General features: G+C 38.3%; 8 protein-coding genes and 1 non-coding gene across 9 annotated transcripts; 6 read left to right on the forward strand and 3 right to left on the reverse strand.

The window, feature by feature from the left end:
* Positions 1-313: 313 nt before the first annotated feature.
* On the forward strand, positions 314-748 carry KLLA0_B05269g (uncharacterized protein; the record flags this gene model as incomplete). Its single annotated transcript, XM_451769.1, has 1 exon — positions 314-748. The coding sequence occupies one exon, from the start codon at positions 314-316 to the stop codon at positions 746-748; it is 435 nt and encodes a 144-aa protein (XP_451769.1).
* Positions 749-5,149: 4,401 nt separating this feature from the next.
* KLLA0_B05379g (uncharacterized protein) lies at positions 5,150-5,485 on the forward strand (the record flags this gene model as incomplete). Its single annotated transcript, XM_451775.1, has 1 exon — positions 5,150-5,485. One exon carries the CDS (start codon positions 5,150-5,152, stop codon positions 5,483-5,485), a length of 336 nt encoding a protein of 111 aa, XP_451775.1.
* Positions 5,486-6,305: 820 nt separating this feature from the next.
* Positions 6,306-6,782, forward strand: DIF1 (Dif1p; the record flags this gene model as incomplete). Its single annotated transcript, XM_451777.1, has 1 exon — positions 6,306-6,782. One exon carries the CDS (start codon positions 6,306-6,308, stop codon positions 6,780-6,782), a length of 477 nt encoding a protein of 158 aa, XP_451777.1.
* A 653-nt stretch (positions 6,783-7,435) lies between these two features.
* On the forward strand, positions 7,436-10,387 carry ECM30 (Ecm30p; the record flags this gene model as incomplete). The annotated part of the gene is made up of 1 exon (XM_451778.1): positions 7,436-10,387. One exon carries the CDS (start codon positions 7,436-7,438, stop codon positions 10,385-10,387), a length of 2,952 nt encoding a protein of 983 aa, XP_451778.1.
* Positions 10,388-10,491: 104 nt separating this feature from the next.
* Positions 10,492-11,121, reverse strand: TSR2 (Tsr2p; the record flags this gene model as incomplete). Its single annotated transcript, XM_451779.1, has 1 exon — positions 10,492-11,121. The coding sequence occupies one exon, from the start codon at positions 11,119-11,121 to the stop codon at positions 10,492-10,494; it is 630 nt and encodes a 209-aa protein (XP_451779.1).
* A 403-nt stretch (positions 11,122-11,524) lies between these two features.
* Positions 11,525-13,162, forward strand: CNA1 (calcineurin catalytic subunit A; the record flags this gene model as incomplete). The annotated part of the gene is made up of 1 exon (XM_451780.1): positions 11,525-13,162. The coding sequence occupies one exon, from the start codon at positions 11,525-11,527 to the stop codon at positions 13,160-13,162; it is 1,638 nt and encodes a 545-aa protein (XP_451780.1).
* A 197-nt stretch (positions 13,163-13,359) lies between these two features.
* On the reverse strand, positions 13,360-15,296 carry IMD3 (IMP dehydrogenase IMD3; the record flags this gene model as incomplete). The annotated part of the gene is made up of 2 exons (XM_451781.1): positions 13,360-14,474; positions 14,840-15,296. 2 exons carry the CDS (start codon positions 15,294-15,296, stop codon positions 13,360-13,362), a joined length of 1,572 nt encoding a protein of 523 aa, XP_451781.1.
* SNR54 lies at positions 14,633-14,728 on the reverse strand. Its single transcript, XR_002633560.1, has one exon. It is a non-coding gene; the product is annotated as a snR54 (small nucleolar RNA).
* A 1,359-nt stretch (positions 15,297-16,655) lies between the features above and the next one.
* On the forward strand, positions 16,656-17,936 carry ATG23 (Atg23p; the record flags this gene model as incomplete). Its single annotated transcript, XM_451782.1, has 1 exon — positions 16,656-17,936. One exon carries the CDS (start codon positions 16,656-16,658, stop codon positions 17,934-17,936), a length of 1,281 nt encoding a protein of 426 aa, XP_451782.1.
* Between the last annotated feature and the right edge of the window lie 148 nt (positions 17,937-18,084).

Below are 18,084 nucleotides of genomic sequence, written 5' to 3' on the forward strand. Positions count from 1 at the left end.
GAGGATATTTTGTCACTCTGTCACTGCCAGAAAACGATTAACATTATTCCAAAGGGTAGTTAAGTGAAAGTTACCCCGATTTATGGTCTGTGTGAAGAACGACAGCGCGCGAAACTGAATTCCGGGTTTTGCGCGTAGTGGACTGTGAAACCTCGCTCTTCGATGCACTTAGGGGAGTGAACTTTTTCACAATATAAAAAGTGATCTTAAAGCTGTTGGTTTTGACAAAGAAAACGATGGAACAGGTGCTTGAGTAGCAGTAAGACAGTATGCTAGATAAGTTAAAGGTTCCTTATAACAGGATATAGTTTATATGAAAATTAATATATCCAAACTTCATGAAAACTTTAAACTGGAAGTTAAAAATGCTGGTTCTTCGGATGAAGAAATAAATACGATACGGACTATTTTCTCTGGAAAAGAGATCCCTGAAGAGTATCTTTGTTTTATATCTCAAGTTTCAGAAGCTGAAATTTTAGTACAAGGAAAGTCATATATTAGAATATGGGGCGCTGAAGGATGTATTGAGATGAATGAATCTTATCATATTCAAAAATATATTCCTAATGCAATAGCTATAGGAGATGATGAAGGGGGACAGGTAATATTTTATGCAACAGGAGATGATGGTTATGGTCTATATAAAGTAGGATTCGGAAATCTTGATATTGAGGATGCTGTTTTCATCTCTAATAGTCTTTATGATTTGTTAATGAAAGGTAATGGCACTGATAATTTAAGTCCATAAACAACTTGCATTGGATATTTATCAACTCTCTCTGTTTGTCCCTTTATCTCAGTTTTCGTTTACTTATCTCATGATGCGAAACTCTTTTTGGAAGTGGTCATTGCAGTCTAAAGTTACGTGTTGCTGATTTAATCGTTGTATCCGAAGGTGGCAGACGCACTGTCATTGTATTAAATCGGAAAGGAATTTGAAATCCAACATAATCTATAAGCGAGATGCGATTAATACAGAGATTACAGGGAATAAAGACAGTGCTGAAGATTGTAGATATTATGAAGCGTTGAAGTATGACATGTACTTTGAGCTTTTTCAGTGAAATGACTCTTTGAATATTTCTTTGCAGAGGACATATTAACGAAAGTTTTCTCGAAGGAAAAACTAAATAGCATGAATTTGGGAAGTATTGTATATCGAGTAAAAGTGTATTTGATGATAGAGATATCATCAATTGTCTATTAGAAATTACATCAACACAGCAAAATACATGACTAGTCCATTTCCAAAATTTCCAAGTTTAAAATTGAATACCGGTGCATCAATCACGTACCTCGGTTTCAGCACATGGCCATCAAGTCGTGCCGACGTGTACACTGCAGTTATCCGCCTTGAAAACTCGTTGCAGATACATTGATGCTGCCGCAATGTACGGAAACGAGACTGCAGTTGGAAAAGGCATCAGAGATTCTGGTATTCCAAGAGAAGAGATCTTCGTTACCACCAAGCTATGGAATACTCAACAAAGAGATCCAGCAAGTGCTTTAAATGAGTCTTTGGAACGGTTAGGTTTGGACTACGTGGATTTGTTCTTGATACATTGGCCGGTTCCATTGAAACCAGTTGGTGGTTCCAAGAACATCTTGAAATACCCAACCCAGGAATTACACCACAGGTTGACACTGAAGATTGGAGTTTTATCAAGACCTAGGAACCAATGCAACCTTTACCAAAAACTGGTAAGACCAGAGCCGTTGGTGTCTCCAACTTTTCTATTAAGAACCTCGAGGATATGTCGAACTCTGGTCTAGATGTATTGGTTCCAGCTGTAAATCAATTCAACGTTCACCCCCATTGTCCGAAACTTAGTTAATTAACTACTGTAAATCGAAGGGTATAGTTGTTGAAGCATACTGTCCTTTTTTGGCTTCTTCTTCTGTTATGTTACTAGATCCAACTATCTCATAAATCGCCCATAAATACATGTAAAACCTGCAAATGTTCTGATCAATTGTGGTATTTCCCGTGGCTACTGTGTGCTACCAAAATCCTTCACTCCGGCTAGAATCGCTCCCAATAGAACACCTGTTCATTTATCTCCAGAAGACACCGAAAGGATTACAAAACTATCCGAGACCTTAGGCGTTAAAAGATATGTTTATCCAGACTTTGAACCATACCCTCTGTTTGAATACAATTGATATATAGTTAAGTAATCACAGAAGTAAGTATTCTATGAGTATCAAATCGAAATTCTGCCTCTCTCTTTAGTTCAGAGGTTTCTGCATTGCAATGATGCATGTTTAAGGTATCTGGAAAATCATACAGAGTAACCCCCACAAAAAAAATAAGGTTGTTCCGAGTCTCGAGAATTTTATCGCGTAATGATGCCTGCATGAAAAATATAGTAGATCAATCTCTAAAACACGTCTATTCTATTACACTGCACAATTTCATAGCGATAATCTGCTGTTGATAAAACTATACGTAGTTATTAAACTGTAAATGAGTTATGTCATGACAGGAATATGCTACTTATAATTTCTGTAAAGTAAAATATTCGATTTTATGTGTGGATTGATAATGAAGTATTGTATCCTCAAGATACATGCTATATTTCTGGATAAGGATTTTAGGTCGATATTGCTTTGTGGTACTGATAAATGATTTGAGAAGGTACATTAAGTTTCTTTATTGTGATTGACGAATGTGTTACTGTTAGATAATTCTATTACTGGTATTTTTGCTGATTAATCCCTTGAAGAATGATGATAAAGTAACCCTGTAATGTGTTTCATCATGACCCATAGAATCTTCACCTTTTGCATGTATACTTGCTACCTTGTCTCTGCTGAGGATATATGCCCTTAGACATAGTAAAGATAAAGCTGCTCCCAAGAATGCGAAACCAGTGAAAATAGCAGTCTTCTCATAGTTCGTCTTTGAGTTTGCTACATTAGAACGTAATTGTAACCCAAAGACAGGGGCAGGTATCCCGAATAATGCAACGAAAAACCAAATGACACTAAAGGCTTTGTCAATTTTTTTCAATCCTACAACTCTTGCTGTCGCAGAGCCAAAAATAACCCAAACTGTCCCCATTAAACCACCTTGCAATAAAGCGAAAACTATTGCAACAGATAATGACCTACATGGAATCCACATGGCCTAACATAAGATTGCCACCACTAAGTTTACGAGCGCTCCTACTGTAATTGGGCCGTATCTATCTGCAATGTGCCCAACGAGTGGCCTCCCGATTAGACTACCCACACTAATCATGCACGATACGTAAGAACCTTCCTTAGAATTATAACCAATACTTTGGGTGAATGCTGATAGAGAATACAAGAGAATCACATAACCCAACATTGTAAACGACACCCAGCTGCACAACGCCCACATTCCCACAATCTTGAAAACATTAATGTGTTCTTTGAATGCTACCCTAAGAGGTTGTGTCTGTTGAGCGAAGAGGTTGTGTCTGTTGAGCGGATCCACGGATGTGTTGGTTTCTTGTTCTTGTTAGAATCAAGGCCAGTGTACTAAGAGAAGTACAAATGATACATTGAACTATTAACGCCCATTTTACACTTTTCACCTCAATAATCTTTTGCATCCCCAAATTGAAGATAATACCACCTAAACCACTGCCTCCGGCGCCAATACCAGCTGCTAAAGTACGACGCTTTCTGAACCATTGTGGTATTAATCCCATACTTGGAGTACAGATTAATGCAAGTCCGAAAGAGATTAACAGACCTTGTGTAAGATAAATCTGCCACAACTTCTTGGAAAATGCAGCTAATAATAAAGCGGCGCATTGGCAAATTATACCCAGTCCAATGACAACATGAACTCCATAATTTCTAGAGAAATATATAATCACCGGCGCAAATAATAATCCTACTCCAAATGCTAAACCACCAATAGCAGCATAATCTAGCTTGCCTCCGCCAGGAAAGACATCACGGGACAAATATGTAGCAAGGTATACAGCGTAACCAGCATTTGCACCCCAGGTACAAAAATTGTACAAAAAGAATGCAAATGTGATAACCCATCCGTATCCACCGTCTGGAATCTCGAGATTGTTTTCTCCGTCACTGAAGGTTCCTTCTCTAAATCAGACATTTTCAACTGTTATGAATGTCAGATCGAGGGCCTTTGTTGTAACCCAACTTATTTTTCTTTTTTGTTACAGACTGCCTAAAAGTTGCTACGGTATGTGGATTGGCAACTTCAATGCTGCTGAGCTTCATATCACATAGTAATGAGATTCTTACATCTGTCTAAGCTCAATAAGTGAATCATATTAATACAGAAACATGGATCGTTTAGAAGACCGGGGTGTAGGAAATAACTTGGTTTGTCGATTGCACCCAACAATACTGTTATGTGTCAAATTACCGCTCAGAACATAGCAGCCGCATGTTGTTCCTTAATCTCCATTACGTTCAGGATCGCTTCCTTAATAAGATTATGTCAACATGTCAGTTTCGCCTTTTCTTCCTTCAAGTAAAGGAATTTTTGGATGGGAAAGCTTCGGAAATAAAGTATTTGTCGGGAATTGTGTTCTACGCTTGAAAAGATGGGCTCGAGTGTATATTTACACAGGCCTTGTGAGCCGATTAGTTTTAGTTATTCGTGCAGTAATTTATCTGGTTTAGCATGTTCGTTCCCGCCTGGCGGTATTCGTAAAATTTTCTCTGAATCCCAGCAATTGACCATTGATTAGCTTTGCTGATCCATTATTAGGGGAAAAAAGTGCGTGAGTGCGAGTGATCTATTCTGGAATGCCTAAAAGCAGAAACAACCCGAAGAGATCAAGTCCGATGTGCCAAAGACGTAAAAAGAAGTATGATCGAAAAGCAGCCAGTTGTTCAGCATGTTTGAAGAAAGACTATGAATGTGTCTGCAATGTGAATCTGCAATTGCAGCTGGTCGATGGAACAAAGTAACTATCCAAGTCGCACCTGATAGCTAAAATTGGAATTCTCAAGTCACAACTTCGTGAGAATCGGACAAAAACACCGCTGACCCGTTGACCAAACTTTGGTACAATTCTTCTAAGTATGGAAGAGTGTTGACATATGGATCAACGTCAGTTCGATGATTGATAATATCGTCTCGAATGGGGTGGCACTACTCTGAGATTTGGAAAACTATTGAAGAAAAGCTGAACGAATGGAGAAGAAATACGTTCATGTCATTGAAATGGATGAAGTTTACTCCGTTGGCAATCCAATTCTTTTAAGAAGTGGTAACTCGGTGTTAGATGCCTTGTGCGGCTGCTTGCCGTCGATGGAAGTTATCAAGGTATATTTGACTAGTTTCTTTAATTCTTCGTTGTTTAAAGAGATCGAGATAGTTGATCCAAATAAAGTGTTTTCTGACGTCGATGTATGTTTGATTGCTGTCAACGGAGAGAAAAAAACCCTTGCTATGTTGGTTGGCTACAATTACTCATCGGTAAGGAATGTACTTGTCAACAATAAAAAGATACATCCATTACCGACTTAGGAACATTATGTTGCCTGTCCTGTTGCGGTTCAGTGTTACGAATTTCTAGTAACCCTAATTTTCTACGTTCCTTCCAGAAGGCCTTAAAAATTCCGAAAAGAAATACTTGCGGAAGAAACAGATAATCCGAGATCAGCTAATCGGACATAAATAAACTCAACGGCCCCGGATGAACAGTAATTACATTGCGTGATACTGTAGGATATACTACTGTCTTGAAGTTCAATATAACACATTTCAGACAGTCTGCTAGTTGAAATTTCAACTGTGAATAGCAAAAAGTGGAATATCTTTCTGCTTTTTTCTCCCTTTATTTTTGATCTCGGCGATTACGCAATTAGCAAAACCACTGACTGAACTGATCTTTGTTTTTGTTAACCGGTTCAAAAACAGGGCCGGGTAATTTATGATTACTTGTGTCCTTTTTTCTCAAATTGTATTACCCGGATATGTTTTGTCCGGGTAATAACATGATCCAATCCGCAATTTTCCCTTTGTTTACACTCCACTCAGCTGTATGCAATGCATGGGTGTTTGTTGTTTGTTTACATAACCCATGCACCACATACCTTCTCCAATTTTCGAGAGAGTGTACCCATTGAAATCCACTCCAAACGGTCACCCGGACCCTCTCTCGCTTCGGTCTTTTCTCCTTATTAGAATTAAAACCATATATATATATATATATATATAGCCACAGGAATGTTGTGTCGCTATTAAAGCATGGCTCACAGCACCCATACTCGAGCTTTATTTATCTCACTCTTCGATAACCCTCTCAAACTCTTACTAAAAAGCCTCCTCCACAAGATTTGCAAAGATGACAGTGTCTAGCCAGTCACCAGTCAAGAAACAATTACACAATGCCATACAGCCAAGCAACGGTCAATACGAATACCATGACAAGTTGTCTACTCTGGGTATGAGAATTAGACAGGCTGTCGATAACGGTTACCAAGGGGTTTCCGTACACAACACCGCTAATAACACCATTGCTGCCACAAGTGGCAGTAACGGTTCCAATAGCAGTATAAATGGAGCAGGGTTCTCTAATATCTGCGTACAGGACAACACAAGGTTTACCATTCCAGAATACAAAAGAGTCGCTTTGGCTAAACAACCACCAATGTTGGTGAACCAAAGAACTGTGTCGATGAATTCAAACCTGGAACAATGGGAACAAAATTTGGATCAAAGACTCTCGAGCATAGATGACGATATCATGAGAAATAAACTTGGTGCAAGTGACTTTTTGTCCGGAGCTTCCAAGAGAAGTTTCGACGATTTGGAATTTTGATGTTCTACTTTATTGTGCTCTAGCCTAAACTTTTTAACTATTTTTTATTTCTCCTTCACTCTGCTGTTATACTTCTTCTTACAATTCCTTTTTTCATCTGGTTATCTACTTTAGATTTAGGTATGTATTTACATCCAAATATTGATATATTAACATCCGCTTATTCCGCCTTTGTCTGATTCGAAACTGTATGCACGTCCACGCATCTTGTGCACATATTTTGAGTCAGTTTCCATTTCACACAAAGATCGAAACCTTTTTCAGGTTTGCATTTCAAAGGAAGAAATTCAAAGAAAAAGGATTTAGACGTTTAGAACTAGATTGATACAAAGAATGAAATGGGTTCCCGTTTGTAGATTTAAAACTGCAGCCTTTCTTTCGGTACTGTGTCGACATATATAAAGAAGACAAAGTAGTGGGTTTAAAAAATTGTCGGTAAAGGTTCCTAAAAGGAGCATCGATTTTGTTGTTGTTTTTCTTAACTTCATCTTTAATACACTTATCAGTTTTGTTCCGACTCTGTGTTATTTATTGATTTACAGGAGTCCACAAGTGCTGCTGCTGATACTTATACTATTTTGTAAAGGGAATTAGATTGATTGAAATTGAAACACATATTTAGGTATTGTTGACTGCCTTAAGAGATTGTACGCATGGGGAATACAGATTCGAGACTATTGGTGTATAAGGAGCACTTGCTGCGTCTTGCGACGGATGAGATTATTCCATTGTATGGACCGTTGACTACGACTGATTCCTTGATTGGTGCTAAGAATCCTGCTGTAGCTGGTATGGATTCCAATGGGACCGCTCGTAATGCGCCAATCAATGGGAAACAATTGAACGGTTCACTTTCTCCGTTTGATTCCTTCTACACAAATTTGGTTTCGTCAGAGTTACCTCCACAGTATTTGTCCATGTACCTGAACACTAGAGAGTTGCGGACCATCTTGCTCCATAATAAAGCCAATTTCACCAATCTTTTGCATTTCCTCACTTATAGCATCATACAGTACAGTTCGTTCCCAAGCTCTTTGAAAGATCAGACGAGCCGTCGTTCGCTAACTAACTGTTTGCGTATATTGTCGAAACTAATCCCGATTATGTTCGAACAAGCTGATCTAGACGGTTGCTTGGAAGCCGATGTTTTTTGGTCAAAGACTTCATGGCCAAATGTCATTTCTTTGAATTCAGCTCAATCAGATATCTCGAATAAAGCAACCGTCGGAATACCAGATTCCCCATTCAATTCACCTTCTGCAAATACAAATTCATCTTCTCTGAATTCAACTACAGTAAATATAGATTTCAAGGCAAGTCCTCAGGACTCTCTACGAGTCACGATAGCCACTCAAGCAGACCCCCAAGATACTTGTTTCCTAGGAGCTAGACTACTCTCTGCATTAGTGGAACTTTCAACACAGGAAGGTTTTGCAAGAAATGATAATATTGTCATCCAATCGAATACGAATGTACATTACGATATACATCTTCTCGACATTTTAAGACTGCTCATTACATTATTTTCGAAACCTTTGTACAAACCCACCCAGGAAAATATGTTCCTATCCTCCTTCTTAAAAGATACTGAATCATCGCTTAAGTTGAATGAATTAGTTTCTCGTATTATTAAAATAATTGTACGGTTTGATCCGAGAGCAATAGATCCAATAAAAAAACCACTTTTCATCGCGTCCTTGCAATTCCTAAACATAACCATGAAGTTTAACTCAGATAATGAGCAGCTAATACTCTTGTTCTTCCAAAATTTATCCGCAAAATCGATAGCTGATAAGATATATCTACCATTACAAGACATTCTGTCAATAATTGTTGAAGGTGATGATCTATCAAACTTCCAACTTTGTTTGCCCATTTTCCAATTTATCTTCAATTTGTTCCTTTTAAACTCCGAAACACGAACAGAATTAGCTACTCGCTTTGGTGCGGTGCTATTGACAACATTAATTATTTACGCTAAAGTTGTAAGTCAAGAGAGATATTGCAAACCACTTCTTCAATTCTTAGCACACTTCATGGCTTACTTGTCTTCTCTTCCTCAGATTCATTCCGTTTCCTCCTCAAGTTTGAAATCCTGCCAATTATCCTTCCTATCAGAGAAAGTTAGAAACCAACCAATTTCAATTCGTGAATTTTGTATCAACCAATTGGTAAGGCATATAATACCGATTCTAACTGCCACGGACTCAGTGCTAGACCCATGTTACATTGAAACGCTATACAATTTAATAAGAATACCATCCTCATTGAATTATTCAACTTGTATGTCCATTCAGAATTTGCTAACAACATTTTATGAATCTATACAATTACCGGTCACTCTTTCCCCAAATTACTCTCGTTCTTTGAGTTTCAAGTTAGACCTTCTATCCGTGGTGATTCATGCATTAATCAGTAACGTCCTAGAGAATTTTCAACATAACAAAATTTTGCTATTTGTGCTATGCCGTAATGAATCTGTATTGCAGCAATTGCTACAGTTAATTGAGGACCTATCACAAGATGCTGCTAGGAATAAACCGCTAGCGCCATCTTTGAAACCAGATAATACAGATTTTGATCTCCCTGCATTCCATGGTCATAAGAGCATTATAGAGCACCTAGATTTCGATTTCAATTTCCTAGACAATGACGTTGCATTGGTAAAATTACGCCCATCCTGGCCAGTCGGTGTCTCTTTGAGAAGTAAACAGAAATTGAGACAAGATTCGAAGTTGTCGCAAACGTGGTTAGGAAGCAGGTATGCCTACGCTTTGATGAAGGTAATCCAGGTCATCAACTCTGAATTTCCTTCGATCTTAAAGATTACTAAAAAGGAAGACTTGAAACGTGTATTGTTGCATCTCAAAATCTTCGAACCCTCTTTACAAAAACTGATACAACCTGTAGTACCGTTACCACTTACCAGAAGATCGACATCTTCCAATCAATACTTAACATGGGATCATTATACATGGATGCAAGACGAATACGTAACGTATTGGTTCGACTATTTGTTATGGTCCGACATCTTCGATAGTACATCAGGCAAAGTATATTTATCAGAACGTGATCTTGACAATGGCTCTATCTCTAGTGCTGGTAATAACACTGCGGGATCTGGTACAGCCACTTCAAGACAGAGCAATCGATTGGAAAGGTTCAATTCTAACGGGTCCATTTTGTCTAGAACGAACACGAACGATGATATCAAGTCAAAAAATTCACTGGATTATAGTTCAACCACCAACGGTGGCAACGTTTCAGGAAATGGTAGTAGTGGGAACAACAACGGTGGTAGTGGAGGAAATGGCAGTGGCTGGTTCAAGCTGCCATGGTCTTCCAATGATGACGATAGTACTAATAAAGTTAACAATAATAATGTACATGGGAATGATAATATGGATCAATACAAAAATCTATTAAAACCTAATATATGGACCGGAACCAACGTCAGACTGTTCCCGTTAGTCATTGATGAATGCGAATCGGAATTTTCATTTGTTGATATGACCTCATCGTTACTGAAGAGACTTAGATTTAACAGCACCGCAAGTATTAATTCTATGGATACAATGCAAACCCTAAGTAATAACTATACGTAGATCGAATAAAAAATACAGTTCATGAAAAGATATTTTCATTATTATCTGCCTTGCTCTTCGCTTATATCATCCAAAAGGGTGTGAGTGTGCTGTGGAAACCTCGATTAATATCTTCTTTTACCCTTCTTTTGAACCAATTCGAATCCATCTTCGTCCAACACTGGTTCAGGTGCCGAAATCTGATGTTCTGAATTTACCAACTGTGGGACATCTTCATCCATATTCACATCATCTTCGTCAGCCCCAGCTTCCTCATCGACTTCCTCATCATCGCTAGATTCGGCGACGACCAACTTACTGGCATCGTTCTTGTCTTTATTTTCCATCCAATTCAAATAAAGACGTTCGACAGTAGAGTAATTCTCTTGGGCACATTCCCTGTATATTATAATAATAGCTGCAGCAATAGGTAACGCAGACTCATCCTCCACATTTGTGTCAAACTCATCGAACATAGCATACACTAATGTCTCCTCTATTAATTCCACGTCCACGATCTTTTCCGTCTTGAAAAGATCAACGATAATGCTTGTCACCCAGTCTCTTTTCTCTGCAGATTCAGGACCACCCCATTGATTCACCACAGCGACGTCCAAGGCGTTCCATTTGTAAATCATCATCGAGACGCCTAACTCAAATCTTGCCTGCTGCTTCTCATCTGGAAACAGCAAGCTAGATCTCCCTTCAACAGCTTCCACGAAAGCTGTTTCGTCAATCCGTTCTGGTAAATCCATTATTTATGCTATGACTTCCCAACTAACACCGTTCTAAACTACCGAAATTTGTTCAAAATTTTAGGATATTAGAACCTAATTAGTACCCTTTCCTGTTCTTTACCACTCATCTAAATCCATCTCATCGCACCTTATCTCATCCCATCGCCGTGAGCCTTTCTGAATTTTTTTTTATTTTTCGACTTTTTTCAATTTTTCATTCCAAAAGTGCAAAAGAAAAAATAACTAAAGAAATCAGTTGCAACTTTAGGAACTGCTTGAAGGATAGAAGGGTAGAGCATGGTTACTGATAGTTATTATACCTTTAACTTGTTTTATCGGTGTTACAAGAAGTATTAACTTCCAGAGAGATAATTCAAGAATACTCCAGGAGTGAATTGCGTTTCAGATCAGTGCTATAAGGATGAGTCAGGAGGCTATAGAGAATACCAAGAAAGTTAATGCAGCTCTGCGAGTCATTGAGTCTAAGCCTTCAGTTAGAGACGATAAGGATTTAGATTTGACGGAGTATGAATTAGAAGACGGTGTGAAGCGATCTACTGTAGAAAGGGTGGTAAAGAGCGTACCGCCAGTGGCAGCCAGGGTACCAACGGACGAGGAATTGTTCAAGCCGGACGGATTACCAAACCATGAGTTTTTGAAGAAACACTTCCTCAAAGAAGGACGACTATCACGTGATCAAACCAAAAGGATTCTAGAGATGGTGATAGACGTATTTGCCAAGGAACCGAATCTGTTGATGCTGAATTCGCCATTGACTATTTGTGGTGACATCCATGGGCAATATTACGATCTTATGAAATTATTTGAAGTCGGAGGAGATCCTAGTGAGACACCGTATCTATTTTTAGGTGATTATGTGGATAGAGGCTCATTCTCATTTGAATGTTTGATCTATTTGTATGCGTTAAAGATCAACTTCCCTAAGACATTCTGGTTGTTACGTGGGAACCACGAGTGTAAACATTTGACATCATATTTCACTTTCAAGGCTGAGTGTTTGCACAAGTACGATTTATCCATCTTTGATGCTTGTTGCAAATCGTTCAACTACTTACCCCTAGCTGCAGTGATGAACAACCAATATTTCTGTACGCACGGTGGTATTTCTCCAGATTTGGTCTCCGTACAAGATGTTAACAAGATAAATAGATTTAGAGAGATCCCTTCAAAGGGTTTGATGTGTGATTTGATGTGGGCGGACCCAATTGAAAATTATGATGAGGATTCTAATTCCGAGGAGAGATTTGTACCAAACTCGTTAAGAGGTTGTTCTTATGCATTCACTTATAAAGCTGTATGTGATTTTTTGAAAAGAAACGGATTGTTGTCAGTGATACGAGCTCATGAGGCCCAAGACCAAGGATATAGAATGTACAAAAATACCAAATCGATGGGGTTCCCAAGTTTAATGACCCTTTTCAGTGCCCCAAACTACTTGGATACTTACAAGAACAAGGCAGCTATATTGAAATATGGAGATAACCTAATGAATATCAGACAATTTAACTTTTCACCGCATCCATATTGGCTACCCAACTTTATGGATGTGTTTAGCTGGTCTTTACCTTTCGTCGGAGAAAAAGTCACCGAAATGTTAATTGCAATTTTGAACATTTGCGCGGAGGAAGAATTGGATGAAGATGTGCCGATTATTGATGAAGCTGTGGGAAAAATATCCGAGGTTGATGATGGTGTAAATGAAAAGGAATCTCCACGTTCTAACATTCTTGATGAAGCCAAACGCAGATCTTTAAGAAACAAAATCATGGCGATCGCTAAAGTGTCAAGAATGTACAGCGTTCTACGAGAAGAAAGCGAAAAGGTCCAATATTTGAAAACGATCAATTCAGGTACTTTACCAAAGGGTGCTTTAGCTCATGGTGCCGAAGGTCTAACAGAAACTTTAAGCGAATTTGAGAAGGCTAGGAAGCAAGATCTCATCAACGAAAGGGTACCACCAAAGATGGAAGAAATGGAATCTGAGAGAGAAAAGTACTATAGAGATATGTTACAAAAGATTAAAGGTGATCAAATATGAAATTAGAGCTGTCCCTCCTAACTTAATCAATCGCATTGTGTTATAATGATGAAGAAAAAGTTTTTTTTTTCTAATACTTAATATATATGTGTAATGAGCGTATATATTAGTTTAATGTACAAGACAATAGCAAAGTCTAATAAAGTTTACTTTGGAATGTTAATAATGCATCCTTAGAACAGTTTTATTTTCTACACTTAGTTGTGCAAACGCTTTTCGTAAGAGTGCAAGTTGTTAATACCACCTTCCAATTGAGCGGAAGCAGTTCTGAACTCAAATCTCACTTCGCTGTTGTCAACCTTTTCTCTTAGTTCAGTCAAGGAGATAACACCGATGTCTTGACAAGAGTGTTGTAGACCGTTGTACAAGTATGGAATATATTTTTTAACCGAACCCTTGTCAACAACGGCACCGGAGACACCTTGGGCAACAAAAACTTTATCGGACTCAGAGAAGTAACGAGAAGCAGCAGCGTTACCCTTCACGTCAGTTTTTTCCATAGCATCAACGGAACCCATGCCTCTGTAAGTCTTTAAACGCTTACCATCTCTGTAGAAGTATTCACCAGGAGATTCAGTGGTACCAGCAAGCATACCACCCATCATAACAGTGGAAGCACCCAGAGCAATAGCCTTGGTAATGTGACCAATGTTTTGAACACCACCATCGGCAATACATGGAACACCGAACTTGTTGGCAAATTCAGTGACGTTGTAAACGGCAGTACCTTGAGGTCTACCACAAGCCATAACTTCTTGTGTTATACAAATGGAACCTGAACCCATACCAATTCTCAAACCGTCTGCACCAGCAGCAATCAAACTGGCGGCTTGTTCTCTGGTAACGACATTACCAGCGATGACTTCCAAATCTGGGAAGGTCTTCTTGATCCATTCAAGCATGTTCAGTTGGAAAATGGAGTTACCTTGAGAAGAATCCACGACAACAACATCCAACCCAGCATCGACTAACAAGGTCAATCTTTCTCTGTCAGCGTCCAGAGTACCGATAGCAGCACCACACAACAATTGCTTGGTGGTTGCGGACTTAGAAGCCAATGGGTAAGATTGGTTCTTCATCAAATCGGTTCTGGACAACATAGAGACAAGAGTAGAGTTGGCATCGACGATTGGCAATTTACCCTTCTTGGTGGATTTCAAGATATCGTTGGCTTCCTCCAAAGTGATACCCTTCTTACCGGTAACGACATCCTTGGTCATGATTTCAGAAACCAATAGGGAGTTATCTTCGACAAATTGGATGTCACGAGAAGTAACAATACCCAACAATTTTCCTGGCATCTTACCATTTTCTAAAGTTCATGAGATAATAAGTTAGTAATTTGTTTCTTGGCGGGAGGATTATTTGCAGGGAACAATCCAGTCATCAAGATGAGATAGATTTATGAATGGTGTACAGGTTGATATCTCCATTGGCTCTCTTGTTCTCGCTTTCTCTGTTTTCTTTTTTATAACAAAAGTCAGATATATTGTCTTCTACCCGATCGTTTGATCAAATCAGTAGAACGAAAGTTATTATAATAGTAAAGTTAATCATCATATAGTGAGAAGAACGATAGGGAAAACCAAGAGAAATAAAAACTCACGTGCCAAGGTACTATCTTTCCCTTTCTAGACTGAATTACATCCCTTGCAAGCTATAGTGGAAAACACATACCAGTAACTGGGAAACCAGCAAAACCGAATTGTTGCTTCATTTTTTTGGCTTCAGCGACGGTGGTCTCTGGAGAAATGACGATAGGTTGATTAATGAACCCGTTTTCGTATTTCTTAACCTTTCTGACCATCTCAGCTTGTTCTTCGGCAGAACAATTGTGGTGAATGATACCAATACCACCCAACAAAGCAATATGGATAGCCATTTCAGCTTCAGTAACGGTATCCATAGGAGAAGACACAAATGGAGCGTTCAAAGAAATCTTCTTAGTCAATTTGGTCTGCAAAGTGACTTGAGAAGATGGGAAGTTGACCTTCCCTGGTAAAATCAAAAAGTCGTTGTAAGTCAAACCACCACGGGTCTTAGAGTCCATCAACTGAGAAACGGACAACCCATCTTTCTCCTCGTAAGTCTTCAAGACTTCGAAAGCTTTAGTAGATTCTAGAACAGCAGACATATTATTAATAGATGATATGGTCGGTCTCACTTAGTTGTGTCTTATCGGTTTTTTAGTCTTGTATAAAAGAAGTGTATTATACCGAAAATAATAACTAATACAAGACTACAAATAGCTTAAAATTCTAAAAACTATAACCAAGGACATCAAGAAAACCGCCCCAGAGAAGTCTAAAAAGATCCCCACTAGATTAACAACAAAAATCTTCATCAAATCATCCTATATTGGAAACTGTCTTATCCAGAAACTTCAATTCTGGGAAATCAGTTGGCGAAAACCTCTGATATTTATATAAAATAATTTTTCACTATTTCTTTTTTTTTATCAACATAGTAGTACTGCATAATATTAAATAATAGATGAAGCTGCATTACCGTATTATGGGCATCCTATGGGGCACAAAATATAGAGTACGGTATAATATTGTATAGTAAGTAGGAGACAATGCTGTAGTGGGAATAGAATCCGCCCAGTAGATGAGAAACGAAGCAATAACGCTTCTTTTTCTTTTTTTTTCTCGCTGTTTAAAGGGCTGGAATTGAATGAATGAATGAAAATTTTTCTCTGCTTTGATTCTGTGTGCTAGTGTACCGAGATGAGCGATGAGCTGGCCGAAATCTGAAAAAGCAATTGCAGAAGCTCAGCCAAGTGCTCTTGACTTGGACTCAGGGCATGGTATTGAGAGTCTGTTACTGAGGGCCAAGTTCCGCACTAGCAGACGCTGAAGTCACTGAAATAATAGGTACTCTTGGGTATTAGCAAATTTTATGGTTATTTCCATTTCTGTCACGTGATCGCAATCTTGTCGGTAGCAATATCTGTAAGCTACATTAACAGTAGTATCACAGTTTATCCAAGATCTTCATCTCCTAACTGGTAGGGAAACCATCACTGATAGTATTAATGGGAACTTCACCCCATTGGCAGCACACAATTGTTTGAAAATGTGTGTAATCTTGAGCGCCTCCTCTTCCTTCATATCTTTGTGCATTATAATGTAACTTTCGCTGTCCAATGTCAGAATATGTTCAAACTAGCATAACTGTGTTCCTTTCCTAATAAAATATACAATGCATCACAAACCTAACGATGTACAGTAAACATTTCAATAAAAGGAGCTCAGTTATGAACCTGTTTCAGAGCTTAATATCCTTATTTTGGCGGCTCCTAATTGTTGTCACATTGGAACCAATGATATCACGTGACATATCATTTTTAAAGGGAGCCCCCCCCAAAGTCAAACGCACTGGTTTCAACAAAGGAAACACAGCGTTTGTAAACAAATCCCAACTCTGGCGGAGCATGAAGCAATCTCCACTTCCCATCCCAATCACACTTTAATATCTATCACAACCAATAATGGACCTTAATGATTTACTTCTTCAACAACAGGAGGTAACTAACCTCTTATCTAATCTTCAGGAAGCACATAAGAGAATATTGATCTCGAATGAGGATGAGAATAATGACTTGAATAAAATAAGGAAAGATATTTTAATATGTTTGAACGATTTGAAGACGGTCAATTCACTCATAATTGATCCTAGAGACGGGTTGATCAAGAAAAATTTGCATAAATTGGAGAAATATGAACAAGAGTTGAGATCGTTAGAATCAGAAGAAGCAGCAATTGAATCGAACTTGAACCAATGGAAGATTGATCAAGATCCTGAAAATGTACGAAGAAAAGAAAATTGGGGTACTGTTCCCATTAATTTGGTGGGAAATCATCAATATTTACTTGAGTCATACGTTAATGAGGTTGGGATAGAAAACACCACTTTAGCAAATACCAATGGGAATCACGAAGAGACCCCCAATTCTTCTAAATTTACTCGAGAACAACTACTTCGGAACGCAAGAAAGCTTAAACTTTGTCAAGAACAAGTAAACTCTGAGATAGACCAGTTAAAATCTCTAATTAGTCAATACGAGAGAGATAGAAATGTAATAAATGATGAGTACAATAGAACTACAGAATTAATTCAAAAGGAAGTAAACACTTTATCAAGAGAAGAGGATAAAATCAACTCACAACGTGAAAAAATTCTCAAAAAATTGGGTCTACTCAAAGATCACGAACAAAACCAACCACGCAATTTCTTTTTCTCGTTAGGTGCTCTTGCAAGAGTTGATAATTCAGACTTCAAAATTGCATTATCTCAAGCGTATGAATTCATTGACGCCAAGAAACAGGCCTTAAAAAAGATATTACATGAAAATAAGTCTCAAACTATGTCATTAGAGCACAATTTCTCAATTTGGAACGACGTGATAAGGTCAATTCAAGGTTTAGAGACGAACCTACAGCAATCATTCATCGAGAAAGAAGGCAATGTACCGAAAACAGATATAACTTCAATGATCAGCAGAACATTATCCCGCGTTAATTCGATTGTAGGAACATATTCGAAAGACTCTATATTCACTTCCATTCTCTGCGAATTGAAAGCTTTACAGAAAGCACTAGATGAGCTCAATGGTAAAATGCAACCTATTCCAATCAAGAGCTCTGCAAAGACTCCTGAACTTCTACAAATGGGAAAATCCCCTCCAAAAGTCGCATTATCGAAGGAATATGCTTCAAATTTACACGAATCAACAGAGGACTTCCCTCTAAAGATAAACAAGACTGACTAGAGACCTATTATTGATTCGTCTCATATTATTTTTAGTGTTTTGCCTTTACAGAACAAGGTTTACAATATAATTGTTTGTTTAAATAATACTCGCATCGTCAATTATTTAAACTATGCAATAGTGATCGGCTATAGAGTACTGCATGATA

Source organism: Kluyveromyces lactis, assembly GCF_000002515.2.
Source record: "Kluyveromyces lactis strain NRRL Y-1140 chromosome B complete sequence".
NCBI lineage: Eukaryota > Fungi > Ascomycota > Saccharomycetes > Saccharomycetales > Saccharomycetaceae > Kluyveromyces > Kluyveromyces lactis.